Source organism: Chaetura pelagica, unplaced genomic scaffold (assembly GCF_000747805.2).
Source record: "Chaetura pelagica isolate M959 unplaced genomic scaffold, ChaPel_1.0 scaffold69, whole genome shotgun sequence".
Lineage (NCBI taxonomy): Eukaryota > Metazoa > Chordata > Aves > Apodiformes > Apodidae > Chaetura > Chaetura pelagica.
The window spans coordinates 8,537,133-8,561,229 of NW_009970724.1; the positions used below are offsets into that span (position 1 = coordinate 8,537,133).

The 24,097-nt window shown below is 37.1% G+C and overlaps 1 protein-coding gene across 1 annotated transcript in view; it reads right to left on the bottom strand.

The window, feature by feature from the left end:
* EVI5 (ecotropic viral integration site 5) overlaps positions 1 to 24,097 on the bottom strand; it is a 70,062-nt gene that overhangs the window by 15,680 nt on the left and 30,285 nt on the right. Inside the window, exons 15-19 of the mRNA XM_010006625.1 lie at positions 22,514 to 22,654; positions 21,827 to 21,985; positions 20,044 to 20,190; positions 17,295 to 17,390; positions 5,654 to 5,749 (exon numbers count right to left, since the gene is read on the bottom strand). Of these exons, the coding sequence (XP_010004927.1) occupies positions 5,654 to 5,749; positions 17,295 to 17,390; positions 20,044 to 20,190; positions 21,827 to 21,985; positions 22,514 to 22,654 (639 nt within the window). The remainder of the gene's footprint in view (positions 1 to 5,653; positions 5,750 to 17,294; positions 17,391 to 20,043; positions 20,191 to 21,826; positions 21,986 to 22,513; positions 22,655 to 24,097) is intronic.

The following is a 24,097-nucleotide window of genomic DNA, read 5'->3' on the forward strand; positions in this document are numbered from 1 at the left end:
CTTCAATATCTATATTCCTGCTTTTCTAAGGAAAAAATGCATGCTAAGTGAAAGAAGCGCTAAGTTTCTATATGTTGCTGCTCCTCTTCATAAAGCTGCTTCCTAGTGGAGACAGCCAATACACAGAAGAGTCATACCTTATGGAATAACGCTCCACAATCCTAAATTGTAGAGGCTTCTTGCTTTTGTGGATTTGAATACATGTTAGGCAGAATTTAGCTCCTAATATGAGAACTGTCATAAGATTAAAGCAAACCCACATTTAAAATGCTGTAATAGAAAGAACAAACTGAAGTTTAAGAGCAAAACAAACCATTAAATCAGTGAGCAGTATGACAAATTTTACAAAGTTTCACTTGAAATACAATTTAAACTTAAGTACTTCAGTCCTAAATCACAAAGTCTGTAAGACTGGAAACCACTTGCTTTTGTCTCCAGAGGTGTCTTGTGGTCTGCCAGTGTAGTTTGTGGGTAAGCATGTCAATTCTAATCTTTTGTACCACTCCTGTAATCTAGGTAACACATACAAGCCTTGCAACATCCAACAGGAAGCACAGACAGCTGCTGTGTAATATATATAAAAGTGACTGAATGTACAGAAGGGTAGTGCATGAAATGCAGAACTTAAGGAGTTTATAAATCATTTAATTCCATTCAGTTTGAATTAGGAGTAGAAAACTAGAAAGAATAGCTTTCCTCCCCCCCCCCCAGTCTGTGATTTATGTTGAAATAAGAACAAGTTCAAGATTTACCTTAGTCAGTTTTATTTAAACCTTCAATTTTAGTTAATGGAAATTCATAACAGTCCCAACTTTCTACGTATTCTTTTCCACATACAGTAACCTCTTTATTTCAGTAGTACCTATTGAAGTACTCTCTTGAATAGTAAAAATTTTCACAGAAGTTGCTTTCACTTAACATTTCAGTGTCTAATGAAATGGAGCTTCTATGAAGTACTAGCACTCCCTATGCAGCCCGAGAGCAGGTAATGCATGATACAAATCTCGTAGGACCTGTCTACTCATGCCATTTATGTTACATCAGTTTACACACATTAACTCTAAGGTCAAGTGACAGTGTACAGTGCTCAGACTGTTTCTCTTGTGCAAAGACAGGGTCACCAAGCTTATGTACTTAACTGACAAGAGGAACCATGTTGCTTCACAGAACTGCAGCCTGTCAGGGCTTCACAACAGCAAAGCATTTTAGGTTAAAATCCTGCTAAGCTAGAAGTAGTCAAGTATGCTGTAGAGATAGTTTTAAGAATAGAAGACAAACAGAGGAAGAAAGAAAATGCTTGGTGGAAAAATCTCAATTAACAAGAAGAACAAACAACAATAGAACATAGATTTCTGAAAGGACGAGCTGAGTATCTGAGTCTAGTGCATATTAAAAGTTTGAAAAAGTATACCTCATGACTTCCTGTTTGAACCTATGATAATCCTCAAAATTTTATGTTTTCACAATACTTTCAGCCATAAGCATCTAACAATTTTGTGCCAAATAAAGCAACTCGGCCAATAAGAAGGAAAGGAAGCACAGCACTAATCAGACACTAAATACACAAAACTTTTCACAAGATTGTCTATTGGCTCTCTAGAAATACTGTTCTTTGATTATGCACCACCTGTTCTTCAAATGTTGATAGATTGTGCAAAGATTAAAGGATAGCTGTCACTAACTTTCTAGGGAATGAACATGAAAATGACTGACATGTACTCAAGTAAAAATTGCAAGTTAATGGTCATTGATGAACATGTATTTGAACTCCGAGAATAGTTATGGCTCCACTGAAGAATTTAAGTATTAACTCAGCACTTAACATAGCAATGTAATTTGTTAGATTTTGGTTACTTACCAATATATTGGTTACTCAAGTTAGTGCAAAGAAAGAGCCGCATGTGAGTAGATACAAGATGCTGTGCTTAGAGTGAAAGTCTATAAAATAAGTCTTGTTACAAGGTTCTCAAAGCTCCAGCTTTTGTCTGCTCTCTTGAAGTCTTCATCAAATACAAGTTTAAGATGTACTGTGAAGTAGTCATTATACAATTCAGCTACCAATATCTACTAGTTAGATATAAGAGGAATCAGGAAGGTATATTGTTAGAACAAACCAAAAATCCAATATAGTAATTACATTTATAGTTGGTTTACCTTTTTGAAAAGAAAAAAGGCATCATCTTTTCCTATGTCATTTACCTTGTACATTTAATAGCAACATGCCTATTTGGGTCAGTTTTAGATGCCATACTCCTAGTTTCCAGTATATGCAGTTTTACTTAGTAACAGGAACACAACAACTTGAATTTACTATAAATCTTCTTATGATTTGAAGACTGACTGTAACATTACTATTCCTATGAGAAATAAAAGCAGCTGAAATTCATCCTGTAGGCTGAAAACTGTACCATATTTAAGATGCATGTGAAATTCTGAGCTCAGAAATGGAAGACCAAAGCTAATTCCTGGACTCAGATTACAAAGGGCAATTGTTTGGGAGTTTTTAAAAGTATAAACAAAGTTTTTAAAAAAATTAATAATCTTAAATTATTTGCAGAGTTCTGATATGTGGCTGAATTGGTTACCAGACTGGAACAGGTCAGAGAAGTATGCAAAAACTGAGCGTTGAACTTCACTCCACTACCAAGCCTAGAGGTGTCCCAGCAGCAGCCTGTTACACCTGTGCAATAACAACCACCCCCTTGCTGATCCTTTCGGTGGGGTGGGGAGCAGGAATTCAGTTTTAGACCCTGGGCAGCAAGAGTCAAACTCTCTTTGCCATTCCCTGTTGTTCACTGTTGGTGTTCCAGGTTTGCCCTGTCCCTGGCTACTAGCCTGGGTTGCAAACACTGATGGAACAGTAGACCTTTCACTGGAACTCTGCAATTAGGATGGATTGTGCTGTTGCCACATCTTGGTACCATTGCCAACTGATGGCTGATATCATGGGATAGAACTAAAGTAGCTAGCTCTTCCAGGTTCCACTGATTACTGGCCAAAGACAGGAAGTAGTATTCATCAGGAGGCTAGAATACAGACTTAGTTTGCAGTTACTTATACTCAATACAGGATCTGTTTATTATTTTGTTCCATCTTTCAGATGGAGAACCTGCAATTCTTCTGATATAAACATCTGTAAAAATGCAATACTGGAAAAAAGAAAACAATACTAAAATTCAATAAGTGGAATCAACTTTTATGGCCATACCAAGACTTTTCATCTTGTTTCACATGCACACAATTCCACCCCACCTTAAACTATTTTTTTTTGCATTATTGTCCAATTTAAAGTTCTGCAATTACAATGTATTAGATAGTAATCATGCAGTCACCAACAACTCTGTTCCTTTACCAGTGCCTTTTACATGTTAACCAATTGGGAGGTTGTGGTCAGCATGTCACATACACCATCACCCTATCTTCAGGAAGATGAATTTGCAAATTTGTAACGTTTCTTTTTATCTTTTGCAGAAGTGGAATAAAAAAACAGCTAGCCAAAAAGTAAAGAGAATGGTCATTAGTGGATCTACACATTAAGACACTTCAATGCAGATATTAAAAAGTTACCTAAATTTGTATGGACAGGTATACTAATCCTAACATTTAGCAGCTGATGACAAACATTTTTACCTCTTCCTTTTGCCAGTTTATTTCAATTTTGCTCATTCAGGAAACACTGCAAGCCAAGTTCTTTACTTAGCAGTTATAGTAATCCAAGACCTATTATTTATTAGCACCAACCAATTTCCAAAACTACATACGTTTCAGATTTATCCTTATATTACCTCAAAATTAGCTCAGTGCGTTATGCTCAAAATAAAGGATTGTGCATTAAGTACTACTTTCCCTCCCAAGTTTTTGTTTAAAAGCTAGACAAAGAGATATATAACGAGAAGAGGAAAAAAAGTAATTAGTAAACAAGGATTTTGAGGCTTTTAGAAACTCTCTGTAAGGAAGCTTCAGAAATGCTGCTAGCGTTAGAACTTGTCTACTTACTACATAGAGTTTCTTCCTACTGTTTCTATCTATCCTAGAGTGAGATACTTTGTTCCTATAGTGTTTACCTAGTTTGGAAATTAAAAATTAAGCCACAACAAAGCACACATCTGGAAGAGGATTGCTCTTCTACACAGAATTACTCAAACTCTGTATTGCCAAAATGTATGTTCTTGCTAGCTGATACTCTCTTTCAATCAAATGGAAATGCTAATGAAGATTTGTGTAGACTTAATTGTTTAGGAATCACTAGTATTACTCAGAATGATTATTGCTCTGTGAGCTAACAAGCCTCATCTTTGTTCCAACCTGTTCATGTGAACTTATACATTAAACATACAATTGTATGCCTTCATGACAATTGAGTTGCTCAGCCAGGCACATGATATGCTTGTATAGAGAAAATAAAGTAACAGTTTTCCAACAGTAATTCTACTTTTTCTCTAAAGCAGTGGTTTCTTTCCTTTTAAATCTACACTGAGTAAAGACAGTACGGTGCCTTATTTAATCGTAATGCAAAATATGAAAAATACCTGGCTTTATAGTATCTCTACAAGCAACTTACTTTCTCATAAGGAACAAAGCAAGCTAGTTACAGGCTTTTAATGTACAACACCAGGTTCCTGATTTTTTAGATTTGTTTTTAAGCAAGGTTAATGATTGGCAAAGGTGCTGGACTGGTGGCCCTAGAGACTATCCTCAATCTACAGCATAGACAGCGTTCCAAGATCCTCCACTCTGTTGTAACCCTCAAGGGATTGGTCCTGAAAGGTTGGATACACTAAGATTGTTATGTAAACACTACCTACACTTTTAAATAAAGTATGTGTTTATATAACAAAAGCAAACAATTAGTTTGTATTGCTCTATGATATGGTTTTAAGCAAGATTATTGGAGTTATGCATTAGAAGACATATTGAAGCAGAAGCAGACTACAATGCAAAGATGACTGGGCATTTTGCACATAACTTAGTATTAGGTAAAGGCATTTCTTCATAATCCAGGATGAACTGAAATGAGCCAGTGAGGACAGTAGTTACATAAGCCATTCGGTTTCAGGATTTTCTCACCTCTTTAAGTAACAGAAAATTACTACAGCTATTAGGGCAAGGAAGTTGGAAGACAAATTTCATAGGTTGAAGGTTTTGGCAGTTTAGAACTTAAAAATCTGTTAACTGTTATTAAGCAAGCATCCTTTTTCTTTTTAAGCAATCTCAGTATACTACCATTCATCCTCACAACAGCAAGAACAAAGAAGTATACATGGATACTTCTACTTGCATAAATGCAGTTTAGTTTCTAACTAAATTATCATTAAAAAGTTGTAGCAAATAAAAACACAAAGGGGCTTACTTTCATTCACACAGCTCCAAATGCAGCAAATAGAACCATAAAATATAATCAACTAAAGAAATCAAGATAGAACTTAAATGCTGATCTCATTTAATGTCAAATCATGTAACTGAGCAACTTTTTGTTCACTTACAACCCAGAATAAGGTCAATACTAATTTATAAGATCAGTTTTATTACATTCGTTTCAAGTAATATACATCGGCAAAATCAGGTGCTGAAGCTGTAATAACTTAAAGCCTGCTACAAATGAAAAGTTAGAAAAGGTGCAAGTGATCAGAGACACTAGTATGTTATAACTTACCTCGTGATGCAGCTCAGCTATCTGATCTTTCAGTTCTCTGATGTACTGGTTAGAATCAGATTTATTTAGCTGTCCTTGAATTTTTCCTTCTTCTTTCTGTTTTGGTTCAAAAAAGAAATTTTAACATTATACACAGATATGCTATATTTAATATCTTAACTGTCAACATATAATTTTGTCATGAACAGAAGCATTTCACAGACACCATCCAGCACTTTACATATGGTTGCAGTGAATACAGGGGCTTCAGTTGCTCACACCAAGTTGTCCTCTCCACACTAACCATAGCACAGGCCAGATCACTCTCTTCAACTACCTGAAGGGAGATTGTAGTCAGGTGTGATTTAGGCTCTTCTCCTAGGCAGCTAATGACAAGACAAGAGGGCATGGCCTGAAGCTATGCCAGGGGAGGTTTAGCTTGGATATTAGGAAGCACATCCTCACGGAGAGGGTGATTAGACATTGAAATGGGCTGCCCAAGGAAATGGTGGAGGCACTGTCCCTGGATGTGTTCAAGAAAAGGCTGGATGTGGCACTCAGTGCCATGGTCTAGCCAATGTGGGGTGCTAGGTCATAGGCTGGACTTGATGATCCTAAAGGTCTTTTCCAGCCTTGGCAATTCTGTGATTCTATGGAGGAGCATGAAGAATTAACAGTTTCACAGGTGGATTTTACACCCAGTGTACACAGAGGTTGAATGTGCAATTTCATAAAGCAGTGTGCAGGGATGTTACTGTGCATTTTTAGTGATGTAAAGTTTTAATTTAGTAACAAGGAATTTCTCTTTGTCTCCAAGTGACAAATAAAAAACCCCATGTTATTTCTTTGCATTATAAGACATGCACTGCGAAACACTACACGGGACAAGCTTTACTCCCTTAAAAATGCTGTAACATATGAAATACTGTGGTATTTATTGTATAGAGGTTCCAGAGAACATAAGTAAAAGAGTTATGTTTCCCAGCACCAGTATGGCAAGAGGTACAGCAAAAAACTGGCAAGTAAAAAAAGCAAGAGGTGAAGAGGAATGTGAGATTTCCCTCATTCGTCAACCAAATGCAGCTCCTAGGTTTCAAGATGCTCAAAAAGGTGTCATCTGCATTCAAATGCCTGCAACACTAACTTTCAGCTCATCGTTAAAAGGGAATCCTAGTGTGACTGAAACAAACTTGGCAGATCTAAAATAAATAACCACTTGATGGAGAAGGTAGTATAAACTAACAGCAGAAGTAGTGACATTTACCAGCTTATGTTTGGCACTGTACAAATAGCTGAAAGCTGTTAGTGTATATCATATAGAGTATACCATACTGGCAGTTACTACATATACGATTATATTTCAGTGTTTCTCTTGTTACTATTTATTCCATAGATACCGCTGTAAACTGACTCAATCAGTTGGAGCTGAATGTAGGGCATAAGCCTGGCTTCCAAGATCCTCATTATTAGTGAAGGGCAAATAAGTTTCAGTTTTCCTTTCAGAACTTAAGACTTCGTAGAACTAACAATTCACAAAAATGAACTTAACACAAAAAAGGAACCCTGCAATGTCATTTTCTACTAACACACTCTTCAAAGAAAAGTCATATTGTGACTTCCTCTTGCAACATTCAAAACACTAGAGGTCAGAAGCTTATCCTGCAAGAGAAATCAGGTATTTCTAGCTAACTAAGTCCTTGTTCTACAATACAAAATCTGTTTACAGTTGGTAAATTGTGAGGATGACATGAGAAATTTCAGGACAAGGTATCAGCCTTCTTCATAGTTGCAGTTCTTGGAGCAACAGCAAAGATTATTTTTTAGTAAGCTGATTGTGCCTTTAATTTATTTATTTGAAAGACACTCATGCTGGTGCAGTAACAAACCACTGGAAAACATGCAGGTGTCAGACACTATAATATTAACATTCTTCAACTGTTATCAAGATAATAAATTGTCTAGAATATATAAGTAGACAGCTGCAAGTTTATATATTTAAAATTAACCAAAACACTTTATAAAAGGTAGTTTTATCTGTCAGATTATGATCTTTAAGTTATACAACATTCTTTAAAATTGTGAGGAGGGATTGGTATTTCTCATCAAGACATATTTTCATACAGGTCCAAATAATACTATGACTACTATGAAAATGTTTCATTTTCTAGTCACATTCCATGTCTGCATTAAATTCAGATTACTTTCTAGAGACTCGCAGCTTCTGACAAGCATTTGTTAATCAAAGATACATTTTAATATTAGCAACTTAAATTTGTTAGTAATATTCTTCACCAGTAGTTTTTCATTGAAGTAGCTTGAAAGAAGTCAGAAAAATGGACAGGAAAAACTTGAACATGGCAGTTCCTTCTGCCATTCCAGAATGCAACATAGCTTTCCCCTCTATCTATTGGTGTCTGTCACAAAGACAGAATACTTTCTCCCAGAAGTTCCCTAGTTCTAGATTCACTTCCCAACCTACCTTAGATTATACAATGTTATCTATTACTTCCTAATTACCATAAAAACCTCTCTTACTATTTTTATCAAATGATCTTAGTATCATGCTAGAGTCTATTTTAAGGAGTATTGTCAATGTGTTAATCTTGAGATAATGGAAATGAACTCCACCACTGCAAAACAAACCCTGCATTCTGCCCTCATGCAGGTTAGATTCCCACTTGTACATCATAATTCTAGATGACAGTATTTATCCTTTGCACTGATCTATTTGCCACTGTGATTGGTGAAAGCCAAAGATACACCAGGCTCACTCATGCTCCAAACATTTATTGACACACATGGAAACTGCACAAAAGATTTTATGCCCATGTTTCATTTAGTAGCGTAAATAAGAAAGCTTGAGCAGCTTCAGCTTGGATTTTAAAAATAATATAATTATTACAATATAATACTATATTATATAATTTCTAATTCTTGAGACTAACCTAGAGGCAACTGAGATTATTATCAAAGCTACCATTTGTTCTTAGTTCAGAATCTGAATTACACTTGATCAAGAAACGGGGACAGGGAATTAGCTAGGTTTTAAGAGACATGAAAGCAGGACAGAAGTTGAAAAGTGAAGATATAACAGGTACTGAATGGAACTGAAACAAATGGTAAGGATCTTAGACAACACTGATGGCTTCTTGCAGATTTCATCTTCAGGCCATTATCTGCAGGATATGGCTGTTGCATTTATTTAGTTAGTTGATATACTGCAGGGCAAATGAAGATGATAATCTTTGAGGAATAACTACTAGTCCTCTATCAGTCATTTGCTTCTCTGGAGATGGATGTTTTCCATTCTTTCTGTTCTACTGCTGCTATCCTTCATTTTGCTTCCAGGTATCATAACCCTCTAAAGAACAGATGAATTAATTTCTCCTCTCAAGGGTCCAGAAGTTTATATCACAAAGGTTTCGAGGCTCAGGCAGGAAGAAATCAGTCTTGTATGAATTAAAGTCTTGTCTGGTCTCAGCCTAAGAACTAACTAGGGCAGATGGAATTTTAACTACTGAGATCAAAGGATAACAATTTGGGGAACAGAGAGCTACTTGCCCAGAGGATGGGAGTCTGCACTCTCCAAGGCCCAACCCCAGCAACCAGGGAGGTCAGAGGCCACATTCAGGTCATTCTTGGTATCCTCCTTTCTTGACAATCCTGGTATTATTATGATTATTACTAGCTTCTTGCTTCAAGCATTGAGCCATGCAGATGTGCAGGGAAAACATATGCTCTCAGGATGGACTGATTTGGCAAGTCTTTCACAGCTAGAACAAATTAATCTCAACTCTCTTAAATGCTAAGGGTGCTCAAGGGCAAAAAAAAAAAAAAAGTAAAAGCTGCCTTCTGTAAAACACCAGGGAAAAAAAAGAGCTGGCTGTCCTGCTCATGGCCCTCCTATATTCTGAACTGGCTTTACCTTTAAAATTTTTAAAATACCTAAAATCCCATTTTTCCATTAAATTACATTTTCATATGCTCTGGCTGCAAACTGGTTCAGCCTCCTCATAAGTTACTAGACAGCCCCACTGACATAAGTAAAACTAAATTGCTTTCATGTAAGTTGAGTTACTTTATTGAATGCTTCCTATTGTAGCATTTACTTCAGTAGGAAGTGGGCATTTCACTCAGCATTTGGTTTACACTGTGCTTGAACAGTTTTGTACATCTGAAGAAAACACTGAGATCAACTGCACTGGTTCAAAAGTCAATGTTAATACTCTAATTAGAATTTAGAAGTCTTTAAGGTATGACCATCATAACTTTTAAAAGGAAATAACACAGGCAATTAGTAATCTCTCCCCATGTTGTGTTGGGGTTTTTTAAAATCTAAGATGATATGCATAGGATGTGGGTTGTTGGTTTGGGCTTTTTTGAGGGGGAGCACTATTACAGAAAATCTGTGGTATCTGGGGAGGTCATGACACAAAGCAGAATAGCTGATCTCTAGGCAAATAATAGCCATTTTAAATTTAAAATGAATATACAGTGAAAAAGTCAGATAACTATACCAATGAGCGAAATGTGTGTTTTATCAGAATAGCAAAATAATGCAAGCTAGCCAATTCTGGAATCTAGGAATTCTGTTTTGTTTGTTTTTTTTAAAACCCAGTGATACATGAATGAATCTCTACATATATTTCCCTGAAGTACTGCTTCTGCATAATGGCATCACTGCAGTGCCTACCTTCTCTTTCCTGAAGGGTTTTTAGAAAACTAATGCTATTAGGTATTAGACAGTAACTAAACATCCTTCATCTCAATATTGCTCCTTTTGAAGATTAATAACTCCCCCTAGTCTTAAATCTCTTCCAACAGACCAACTCCACCAGCACTAAGAGGGTTAGAAAACCCCATATGAGGAAAACAAACACCCTACTGTCCAGGTATCACCTCTGCTCAAGGAAAAGATACTTGCAATAATGTAAGCAACCAATATGCCATCCAACCTCCTGCCTCAGAGATTGTGTATAGACAGTGAGTACTATGGGCAGTGGAGCAGGAAGTGAACTCTACAGATGAAAAAAGCAGCTCCTAAAACAGAACTTGCTTAGGCCCCTTCAGTTTTGGAAGCTCTCATCTCTCATCCTGCTCTGAAGTACTAGAGTTACTGTACCATGGTTCAAACCAAGAGCTATTCTGAGAGCTCCTGAGAAGAAAATCTGTTCCCCAAAAATGCACTGCTTGGAGTGAGGAAAATTCTGCCCACCAAAAAGTATCAGTTGAGATTCATGGTTGTGGTATCTACTCAAATCCTCCTTTGTCTGGCTTTCTAAGAGAATAACAGCTTTTGTGTACTTTCAAAAGAAGCAGCAGCTAATCTCAAAAAACACACCTGATACCTACTGAGAACTACTGAGCATGTGGAGAACTTCCAAACTCAGTCAGCACAGGACCAAGATGTACAGCTGGCAACACAAGAGAGCAGGGACATACTGCTTCAAAGAATGCTGATCTTAAATACCTGAAACCATTACTGTATAGTACTCCCCAAAAATCTAGAACAGTATCATAGAATCACAGAATGGTTTGAGATGGAAGAGACCTTAAAGATCATCTAGTTAGAACCCCTCTGCATGAGCAGGGACACCTCCCGCTAGATCAGTAGTCATGATAAAACAGTTTAACTAATAAATAAATCACTGAAAACCACATGGAACACACTGAAGGCCTTAATCCTGCTTTTGCTGCTCCACCAAGAAAAGTCTCAGTATAATATATGGAAGATCCATTAACTAATTTCAGTTGCAGGTGTTTCACCCCAAGAAGAGCACAATGAAAGTTTTCTAAAGCACTCTTAATGATGACATCAAAGAAAAACACATGTCAACAATATGCTATTTTCAATAATAAGACATCTAGGGTTGTCTTCACTTTTAAACTGCAAACTTAAAAACACAAAGACAAAACCAATGGTTTTCTAGGCAGTCAAAATCCAGGCACACCAGGCAGCTGCTGTTCCTCAGATAATAGTTTATCATATTTACTAAAAATGTCTAGAGGGTAGGACATTTCCCTGACACCCTTAGCTTGATCTCCTTCTGACTTTTCAGAGGAAGCTTTTAAATTCTGTGGCAGAAGACACTGCATTAAAAATGTAAATGAAGTTTATTCAGAAGGGTAAATGTGGTAACTAGTGCCCTTTCAGTGACTTTACAGTGACTCATCCTAGACTTTCAAAAAACACATCACTAACATCACACACCAGCATTGATAAGAGTAAAAGAAGTTTCCTGTAATTTGAAAAGATGGAAACAATTTCTTTACTCAACAGTCAATACTTGGAAAAGTTACTAAACAGAGGTCATAGAAAGGCTTCATTCTAACGAAACAGTGCTAAAAGTTTAAAATGGGGGGGAGAGAACTAGCACAATCATGGATTTCCTTTACAGTTGTTCTCAAAGCAGCTTAGACATGGTTAGAGATAGGGTAAATGTGACAAAATTCTCTGAATCTGCCAGGAAACACATCAGGAGGAAGTGATGTTACCCTCTGTCCAGATCAACCTAAGAGAAGAATGAATTCTTACAGTTTTTGCTTTGAGATTACTCAGACCTAAACCCAGTTTTCTAAATCACAAGTGTGCTCTGTATCTCCCCAACCCAAATCAGCCATGGATAATTTTAAGAAGACCCTATACCAGCCTGAACAGAAATGGTAGAAGAGCTCTTAAAAGCTGCAGAGCAGTGACTGCAGCTACCCCAGCTCCGATTCCTCAGTCTGTCTACACTTCTACTGGCCTAGCACACCTTACCCTAGCCAGCTGATTAACTCTAGCTTGTAACTGAATTCACAGAATCATAGAATGGTTGGAAAGGACCTCAAGGATCATCTGGTCCAACCTTTTTAGTTAATATTATAGTTTATATGACATGGCTCAGCACCCTGTCAAGCCAAAACTTAACATTGCCCAATGTGGGGGAATTTATCACTTCCCTTAGGAGACTATTCCAATGTTTGATTGTCCTCCTGGTGAAAAATTTACCTTTTCTGTCTAACTGGAATCTCCCCAGGAGCAACTTATGCCCATTACTCCTTGTCTTTTCCACATGACTCCTTGTAAATAGGCAATCTACATTTTCTTTGTAGCCACCCTGTAAGTACTGGAACATTGTAATAAGGTCTCCCATAAGGCTTCTTTTATCAAGGCTGAACAAATTCAGTTTTCTCAACCTCTCCTCACATGGCATGACCTCCAGTCCTCTGATCATCCTTGTGGCCCTTCTCCGGACGCTCTCCAGCCTGTCTGCATCCTTTTTGTAAAGCACAATACTCCAGGTGTGGTCTGACAAGAGCCAAGTATAGCGGGACGATGACTTCTTTATCTCTGCTGCTGATGCCCTTGTGGCTTTCTTTGCTGCTGCATCACACTGCTCACTCATGTTGAGCTTATTATCCACCAAGATCCCCAGGTCTCTTTCCACAGGGCTGCTCTCCAGCCAGGTGAATCCCAGTCTGAATTGTGCTCCTGGTTTATGTGTTCCTACGTGCAAGACCTTACACTTCTCCCAGTTGAACTTCATAAGGTTTCTGCTAGCCCACTCCTCCAGTCTGTCCAGGGGATTTGTCACTTCTGGGGCTTAGATATATGCAACATAAGTTAAGCTTCAGTTTTGTGTTATTTTTGCTAAGGAACAACTTATACTTTTCCTTTAAGAATATCCATCATGTATTGGACTATTCTTTGCACTGCTATATGCCTAAACAAAAGTGTAAAAGATCAGGGATTGAATGCCTAAGATAAGATGACATTCAGAATATATAAAAAATAATTTCCTACCATCATAATAAACTGACAACTTGCTGCAGAATTACATCTACTATTAAGTGATCTTCTCCCTCTCTGCCATTATTACTAGCCAAAACTAAGAGTGACCCAGAAACTGAGATTTAAATCTACCATTTATGTATGTAACGTGAGATCAGTTCCTATGTGGGAGTAGTGGTACTCTGTGTTACACATTTATCACCAGTGTCTTTCACCTACACCTACATGAACATTTAAAAGAAAACTGCAAAATTTAGGTTAAGCCTTGCTATGGACCATGGGGACCTGGTACTGAATCCCTAGAGCTTCTTAGAAAAGCACCACCCCCTCAAAAAAAAGGAAGGTTATGTGGTAAGTTAACTTCCTCCCTTCATCTTTATCAGCTTTGAAACAATATGACAGGCAGACCTATTTCTGATGCTCCATGTTAAAAGCAAAGTTACTTTGAGACTGACACCTACACTTCAAGATTGGCTAAGTGTGCTTATGGTATTCAATATTACATTTCAAGTTGTTAAGGCAAGTCTGGATTAAAAAGCCCTCTGCTACCCACAGCAATTCCAGTGACCAGCTGAATGGAAAAGGGGAGAGTCAGTTCTTCAAGAAGAGGAAGAAGTTATCTAGATTTTCAGTTTCCTTAAAAAGCAGCTTTGTTTAAGCTCTAGTATCAGTTGCAAGTTTTACAGTTTACAAGCTTTAGGAGTTAAGGCTTTCCAGCTCCATTACTACTTTTTTTTGGTGCAGGTGTTTCAGAGGCCTTTGAGCATGAGTACCCAAAAAGGAACTTTTGATCATAATTTTCATATTTGCTAGCTGTCAAAACATACAGGTCAAAAATATCAATTTGCTTACATAAGCTTTAAAAAAAAATCTGTCACAGCTCAATACAAGCATTTCAAGACATATCTAAAGTTTCAAAAATAAGGAAATTGACATTAGAGGAACTTATTTCTACTAAATCAAACTTTTGTTGTAAATGTAATTGGTCAGTTAACACTCAAAGCCTGTATTTCACAACTAAGTCATATTTCAGGCTAGTATAAGTTTAATACTTCACCAAAAGCCTAAAAGGACAAACTCATTGAATTCAAAACATTAGTCACAGCTGCAGAATGACCTCATACTTCAGGCTATGTACAAAGAAAGCACCTTCTCATTTGTGCAGAAAATAAAGAACAAGAGACTACAGATCAATAAATAATTAACAGGTGATCATGCAAGAACACCAAATAAATTGGAACTTGAAATGCAGTTTAGCAGGAATCAAAAAACAAGACCAAGTAGAATATCAGAAAAACAGAAAAACGTAACTGGATTGCATTATGCAAAGCTGTAATTGTGAAAAGGAAGGAGAGATGATGTGGATAAACAACCAAATATGAAACAGCGCAATATCATGACAAAACAAAGACAGTGTAATCTTTGGCTGTATTAGCCAGAGACATGAAATACACTAGGTTCCTCGTCTCATGACAAGATATTCTAAAAATCTGCATGCAATTTTAGCACCCATAGCTTAAGCAGAAATATGGAACGGGAATAGGAAATAGCTGTAGAATCACTGATGAATGATCAAACAACATAAAACCAAGTCAGATCTATTTACATTAAAAAATTAACACAGTTCTAACTGGATGACAACTATTGGAAAAAACAACTGACCATTATGGGGTTCACCATTTCTTCATTTCATAAAATCAAGACTAGAGTACTTTTTGGGAGACTCGTATCAGTCAAACAATAGAAGCAGGATGGCACTTAAAGTCTGTGATAAAGTAAAAATGCAAAATGACTACTGGCTCCTCACCTACAAAATCATATTGTTTGAAATAACCTTTAAGCTTTTTTTTTTTAGTAAAATGCTCACACGTTAGTAGAAGATTGATCTAAACTCAGCTATTCTGTTATCTGATTAGGTGATAAATGATTCATATGTGATGCTTACTGTACTTATCTAAGTATTTCTAGTGTACTGATCACAGCATTATCTAAGCATTACGTGATTAAAAGAAATGATTGCTTTATCTTGTAATAAATTTAGAGGCTGCTGCAGTAGAGGAAAAATATTCAAAGTGAAAATTCTTTATGTAAGCTCTATTAGATTTATTTGTACATTTCATACGTACAAATGCATGCACATATATGTATGCAGAGATGAAAAAGGTGCAAGTAGTTGAGAACTTGTGGGGAAAGAAAGGCTTTGACACAAAAAATTAAAATCATTGAATCATAGAATGTTAGGGGTTGGAAGGGACCTCTGGAGATCATCAAGTCCAACCCCCCAGCCAGAGCATGACCACCTAAGGCAGGTCACACAGAAACGCATCCAGATGGGTGTTGAAAGCCTCCAGAGAAAGAGACTCCAAAATCTCTGGGGAGCCTGTTCCAATGCTCTGTAACCCTCACAGTAAAGAAGTTTTTCCTCACGTTGAGATAGAACTTCCTATGTTCTAGTTTACGTCCATTGCCCCATGTCCTATCACAGGGCATGACTAAAAAGAGATTGGCTCCTCCTTCTTGACACCCACCTTTCAGATATTTGTAAAAATTAATAAGATGCCCTCTCAGTCTTCCCTTGACTAAACAGTCCCAGGTCTCTCAGCCTTTCCTCATAACACAGATCATCCTCATAACCCTCCGTTGGACTCTCTCAAGTAAATCCCTGTCCCTCTTGAACTGGGGAGTCCAGAACAGTACTCCAGGTGTGGTCTCACCAGGGCAGAGTGCAAGGGGAGGAGAACCTGCCTTGACTTGCTGGACACACTCTTCTTAATGCACCCCAGGATTCCATTGGCCTTCTTGGCCACAAGGGCACATTGTTGTCCCATGGATAACTTGTTTTCCACCAGGACTCCAAGGTCCTTCTCCACAGAGTTGCTTTCTAGCAGGTCAGCTCCTAATCTATACTGGTACACGGTGTTACTCCTCCCCAGGTGCAGGACTCTGCATTTGCTCTTGTTGAACCTCATCAGGTTCCTTTTTGCCCAGCTCTCCAGTCTGTCCAAATCTTGCTGAATAGCTGCACAGCCTTCTGGTGAATCAGAGAATCCTTCCAACTTTGTATCATCAGCAAACATGCAAACATGCCCATAGATCTGTGTATATTCAGTTTACCCAACTCATCTCTAACCCCATCCTCATTGATCAGTGGACAGTCCTTCTTTCCTGCAGGCTCTTTTACTTCCAGGGGTTCACAAGGGCTGGTCTTACGAGTACAGACTGAAGCAAAGAAAGTATTTAGTAATTCTGCGTTCTCTGCAACCTCTGTCACCAGGGCTCCCACCTCATTCAGCAGTGGGCCCACATTTTCCCTGCTCTTCCTTTTAACACTGATGTATTTGAAGAAGCCTTTCCTGTTCTCTTTTACTTCCTTTGCCAGATTTAGTTCTTAGAGGGCTTTGGCCTTCCTTGTTGTATTCCTACATACCCTGACAATGTTCCTCGAGTTTACCCAAGTGACAAATCCCCTCTTCCACAAAGTGTCAACTTCTTCCTTCCACCATCATCACCTTGAAGGAAAGATTGTGGAGGGAAGACAGTAGCAATAACAGTTTTTTTTTAAAAAAGTAACTAGCTTGTAACTTAGGAAGAATATCCAAGGAAAACTTCGCAAATAGGCACAGCAGAATTGTGACAGGACACCAGTATAAGTAGAGGAAAAACAGACTACAGAGTACAAGTACGCCCATAGGATAGTTTTAAGGCCTTTGCTTTTAAAGGAAGCAAATTTAGCAATATATCCCATATGTATTCAGCAGTTATCCCACTTTGTAAACTAGTGCCTTGTATTCAAAATAGATTGATAAGGAAATAAAGTGGAGGAAGACAAAAAACAAGTACAAAAAGTAATGAATACTATGTTACACATTTAATGCCATCACTCGTTACCTGGATTTCTAATTCAGCGATATGCTGTTGGAGCTCAGCCACAGCAGCAATGCGGTCAGCCTCTCGGAGCCGTACTGCCATCACTTCTTCTTTACTCTGAAAGAAGTAATCAATTGAAGCTAGCAAATAATACCAGTTTTAGTTGATTAAAGACTGTGCACTGCTTTTACCCAAAATCATGTAAGTAAAAAAACCTTCATACACTGCTATGTGAAATATCATACCCATAGATAAGGCATATTCTAAAGAACCTACGTTTAATCTTAACCCATAGAACTGTGTAATACTTTAATATCAATTCTAAACTGTAATAATCTAAAAAAATCTGTGTAGTTTTGAAAACATGCTGTTATCATATTTCCCAGTCCAGAAAGCAGCTGTCTTGTGTTTCAGAAATGTTGTCTTGTAAATTAAAAGTATTAAGATAACAAAAAATCAGCTGTTTCAGCTTTTGACTTTATATAAGAAACAGCCAAGCTCCACAAGAGTTACACATTTCATCATTGTCTAAAACATTACATTAAAAAACAAACACAAAAGCAGATATATTCAACCTCTTTTAAGTCTAGCTGTCTCAATCACAGTACACAACAAAGATGTGAAAGACAGTTTGGAATAAAATTGCAATGCCTGCAACCTACAGGCTCCTGGTGTAAGTTTAACTTGTAAGTTTGCCTATAAATGATAAATTATTTGAGTCCAGACAAGTTAGAAGGAAATTTCCTTATTTCTGTTTTATGAGGCAAGTCCTCAAAACTTCAGAGTACAAAACTATTATATTGCCAGCTTGGTACAACCACAGAGAGAAAACAGTGATATATACTGAGTGTGCAATACTTTCAGCTAGAGTACAAATAATTCTGGAGGAGAGACTCAGCTCAGGTACATTTACTTTTATGGCAGACTAGTGTAACTCCGCAAACTGTAGTTACTGCAAATGAGTTCCAGTGTTTCAGTTATTTTAATATGTGCTTCAAATTAACAGTACTTAACCACTCTTCATTAGACTGTTTGAGACCAAATAGAACATGCCAAAGCTTATCTATAGTAGCTACTTGAAAACATGCTGTTTTAAAAAAATCTTTCTATAATGAAGGCACATTAGCTACATGATCCAATTAACAGTATTTGTAATCAGTACAGTCCATTTCAGCAGAATCCATAGTGTGCTAGCCAAAGCTGAGCCATTATTGCTAAATTCTGCTGCATGATTGCTTGAATGAAGCCAAACCCACAAGTCCACAGGATTGCATATATTTAACTGAAAGCTACAGGACAGACTGGAACTTGGTCTCTGAGATGACTTGATAGCATTGCCCTAGATAGCACTGATGCTGTATCTCTGAAACAGAGCAGGTTCTCAGTAATTACCACAGAAGTTCATATAGTAGGAAAGATGGGACAGGGGCAGGAGCATCAATCTTATGTTGCAAATTCTTCAGCAAAACTGATCAGAAGGATCAGTGCTGTGTTTCAAAGAACAATTTGAAATTAAGTTCTTGCTGTAGAAGCAACAGTCAGATTAAAAGGGGAAAAAAATAACAGTAAACACCAGTGGCTGAAACAGTTGCCAAATAAGCAGTATGAGAGATGCAAACTGCTAGATTTACAGAGATGAAGGTGAAACTTTTTGGATGTGTGGTGTTACAGGCAAAATACATGGATAAAACTGAAAAAAGACCACACAACCAACACTGTTCTGCACAAATGGGAATAGAAACATGTAGTGCACATAAAGGTTTGGTTACATTAAAGGCAAAACTAAGATGTGATAATGAGTAACACATTATATAACAGAACCTGCTCTCAAGTTGCCATTTCACAGCCAGAGTTCAAGAAATACTATTTTGATTATTCATATTACTGTGCTATTTTAAACATACTAATAAGTATTTAATTTAGAAATTACTGACTGTTCAGTATTGACTGATTTAATAAAAGACTATTCATACATATTTTCAAAGTAAGTTTTAAATTTAAAATTATCTTCATGTGTCTAGCAAATATTTTAACTACAGTGATTTGTCAACTAATGCTGCCCTTTTTTGAAGTAAATGTAAATAGCAATTTCAGGAAAATTTTCATCCAAGTTAAAAGAAAAAAGCTTCTAAGACTTATGCTAAGCCATTATGTGTGCATAAGTTAAAGACAAAAGTTATTAGCAAGAGGTTATCAATTTAGTTACAAAATTTAACTATCTAAAAATCTGAGATTCAAACATCAAATTTGGCTCTTTTTTGTGAATTGCCAGTAAGAACTCTTTTGCCAGTGTTTTTTGGCCCTCCTCTTCAAGTCTGTTTGCTATTAGGTAATAACAACTGCAACATTCCCTTCTGTAGACTTCTCCATTCAAATGCTACTTTTATTCCCTTTTTTCAAACCTAACCTAATTCTGCAATAATAGTCAGCATTGAAGGAATGAACCTCTTCTGTCACTAAAGATAACAGTATGCAGAGATCAGAATCTGTTTATGTAAGAATATCTTTTTCTATTATACACTCTAAGTAGAACCACCCCTTAAATAAAAGGTTTATCTTTGTGGAACTGCAAAGAAGAAACTCTGTCAAAACCGCGAATAAGTCTGTGAGATGGTAAATTCAAGATGATACTGTTATTTCAGTAAAAGAAAGTTTTGGTTTTGTGATTTCTACTTCTCAGTTAAGACACAATTCTAACCAACAATAGTGAACAAGACTAAAAAGTACATCTACATTAGCACACAAACAGTCTATTCACAATGTTGTTTACCTTGCATTCAGTCTCTGCTTGTCTACGTTTTGCTTCATTCAGTTGAGCAAGAAGTCCCTTGTTCTGAGCAGAAAGGTACTGTACCTTCCCCTGTAGGTTGGTAACCTCTTGCTCTGCCCTTCGTAAATGGTTGCTATTGATCTGGTTCTGAAATTTATAATAAAAAAAGGAAAGATAATGCATGCTAAGGTATTAACTCCCCAAACTCTGACAAGAAAGACTTACAGATAATTTATGATAAAAAACTTCCAATGGGAAAGCATTCAGAATTTTCCAAGTGTAATCAGGAAAGTTTGCAAGACATTTGGTTTATGTGTAGGATATTCAAACTGTTCTCAAACAACAGATGACTCATTGTAAGACCATTATTACAAAGCTCCTGACGTATGTTTTTCCCAGTCTCTTGCTTAGGTAAGGCAAAGATTTTGGGAACTTGTATTCCAACTACAGCAACAAGCTGATGCATTCAAGATGTCAGAAATACTATGTGCACATTTTTCAGTCCAGTGGACTCGTGAAAGTAACATGGCACCTTAATTAAGGTCACTGCATTAGTACAAGTCACACCATTTTTACATTAAGCTGTGCATAGATTAGTGCACAACACAAGAACAACTGCATTCTGCCTAATGAAAGCTAAAAATTATAAACAGATAAAAAGACTGAATGCATAACACTGAAGTGAGAAGTACCTAAAGGTCTGGTGACTTTAAAATGTGTAATCCAGACAGCAGGACATCTGTGCCCCCTACCGACTAAAATAAATACACAGATGAGGAAAAAGGAACAAAACAAAAGCACACCTTAACTTTAGTGAAACAGTATTAACACTTCAATGAAAATTGTAAGAGTTAAAGCAAGAGAAAGCTTTTATTTAGTTGGTATAGAAAAAGTGGTGCCTCTGTCAGAAGTAAGCCAGCATGTGCCTTGCAGTTCGGTCATCTCTCCTCAGCTGCACATCCTTATGTGCTCTCCTGGTTTCTGGGATTGCTAAAGCTTGTCAAGTACAAGTTTGTTTGTTCAGCCTTCTGGATGCACAGGTCTCCTTCAAGTAACAGTTACAGTTAGCAGATATTTCATAGGAAGATTTCTCAAAAGCCTGTTAGAAATTCTTCTCAATCAACAGCACATTGTGCTTACTGATTCGGTTGAGAGTTGGCTAATAAAACCTGGACTCAAACTTTAGTACACTTTCATTTCAGATTTTTTTGCTTAGTAATAACTTATTCCCTAGTTACAAAAAAGATCATGACAGACAAGTTATTTTTGTCTTTTCCACACAAATCTCAGCAGTGGTGAGTCATGCTTTCCTTTTCTGGAACTTGAAAGGTAAAGCTTCTGGTAAAAAACCTGACAGCAAGCAGATTTATAACCTCAGTAGATAGTCTAGTATAGGCAATTTCACTAGAAGAAAATACTGCCATTTAAAGAATTAGAATTACTATTATCAGACTCAATTAGGTTTGTGAAGCCTAAAAAACCTTAAATGCACTTCTGTTGCTACAACAGTTTTAAGATTCACAAGCATTCAGAGTCTATGAATTAGTCCAAAGGAGAAATTCAAAAGGCTTAGTCCTGGCAAACAGTAAAGTGAAGACATTAAAGTGAAGTTGGACTACATGCACAAGATTCTCCCTCCTAGTCTAATGTAATTTTAGAAGGCACATTTTGGAACTGAAGTCATGCCTCTGGATGGTAAAAGACCATCATCAGGTATCTACCATTTGACACCAAGTTGCCAGTGTTCAGCTCAATTCACACATGCCAGTGTTCAATAACATACCTGTGTTTCTATCTCCATCATTCTTTGCTTGGTCTCTTTCAGTTCAGCCTGAGTTTCTGCTTCTCTCAATCGGACTGTCATCAGCTCATCCTGTAGCTCATTCACTGTGTTTTTTCTGGGAGGATCTTTCCATCTTCCAGTGGTACGAGCTAGGTGACGCTAGAACAATAAGCAAGCCATTGCTGTTAACACTCATCTTTCCTGGTGTTCCCTTATTTCATTTAAGGTCTCAGAGTTACATGCAGACAAGTTGCTATAGTCGTCCTGTTCTAAAAACTAGAAACCCATGCAGACTTACTAATTTTAAAAACAGAATTTAAAAGCTGAAGACAGTAATTCCTAACTACAGTAAGTCAGTGAATTTCAAGTGTGTCCTAAGACTTCTGCCTGCTTCTAGCCCTTACTAATATTTAGTGAAGTTGGAGTACTGATCAGTACTTCCTGTCTACCAGAATGGTGAGCTAGTAGCACAGGCTGCCTCTGCCAGCTTTCACAACTAGAGTATAATTTCTAACTTACTTTTGAAGTAAAGTTTATTGTGGCAGCTGCATTTAAAAATTTTCTCTCTTCAGTCATTTGATCCACAATCACTAGAGTTTCTAGTTGATATCTCTACATCTAAAAAATTTCATAGCCTTTTCCTTTATCATAATTCACTGAAAAAGTTAAGTGTATTGCTGCTCATACCTGCCAGTGTTCATCCAGATCTTTGACTTGCTGCCTTAGTTCTTTAAGACCCATCTGAGCTTCTGCTTCTCTGAGTTTTACTGCAATCAATTCTTCTTGTAGTCTAGCAACATTTTCCTCATCAGGAAGAGAGCTGTTCCTCTGCAACAAGGACCATCCTCTTAAATAGGTGTTTGAATAAAATTGTGCTTAGTGAGACCCACTCCAAGAATATAAACATGGAATGATAACTCTTATTACTAATGAAATTTTCTTAATTACACATCCCTTGCAAAATAAAATCCCTCAGAAGTCTAAGTTTCCAGATAGTGTGCATATCTTCCAATTGCAAACTACAGAAAAAACTGACAAGGTAGTTTTATGTATTCTGATTTTCCCAACTGGTATCCTTCACAAAACATTATTTACACTATTTTTTGCGTTTAAAAATATGGAGAGAAAGCTGAAAGACTTTGAGCTAGTTTATACAAGTAACACAAATGTGGAACAGAAATCAAATTTGTAACTTTCATTTAGAATGACTGGAAAAATAATAAATAGAATTTTGAGGGAAGTAGCTCATCTGCCTTTGAAAAGAAGACTGTTTAGACAAAGGAACCATCCATTAATATTTATAAACAACAACCAGTCAATAAAAGGTCTTACAAATGATAGTATGTGGATGTTTACAAAAACATGATGAAAAAGTAGAAAGACTAGAGAAAACTTAACAGAAAACAGGAAAACACATGGCAGGAATGATCTGAGGAAAAGAAAACAGTGATGAAAGTATAGCACAATGGAAGCCTGGGAAGGAATCAGAGGGAAAGAAAAAGGACAGTCTGCCTAACTGCAATATCGCCACATGGGATCGTTGATCAGCAAATACTCAAAGTTGAACTATGCTTCATCACTTTGTTGTTTTTCCCAGTAGTAATTCTCAGCCAAAGTTTTTGTACATGTAATACTGTGACAGTTGCCAGATTTTTTCTTGAGAGTAAAGTACATTGTTACCATTAACACAGCACAGCACAATCAGTATTTATTACTATCTCCTTGCTTCAAATAATGGGATTCAAGTATTGGCAGAAGTGTTAGGGTGTTTCTGAATATTTACACCACCATCAGCATAGGAAAGCAACTCTTGGATGACTGAGCAGAATTTTCCCAGATTACAAGACACATCACTAACAGCCGTAAACAGCTGTATTTTTATGAATTTGAGGGACTTCAGTCACTTTCTTATGTGCCTAGGTTCACTATGGACAGGCTGAAATACTACTCTGCATCTGAGTTTGTCTGGTACATTGGAATGTTCCCCCACTGCTCCAGCTTCTCTTCACATTTTTCAATGTATGCTACCTTCATGCTGATGAAGGTTAAGGAAAGAAGTAGTCTCTTAATGAACTTTGAAAAATACCTTAGAGCATAAATTCTTACCAATGATCAGTGCAGCAAAAAACAACCACCCTACTAGCCTGTCAGACTCCCATTAAGCCTCTCAGATAAATAAATTCTTGATTCCTGTGGGTTAATCTGATCAGCTGTAAATTCTGGTCACATTCTTGAGTATACAGCTCTTTGAAATTTCCATGAGGAAACAAT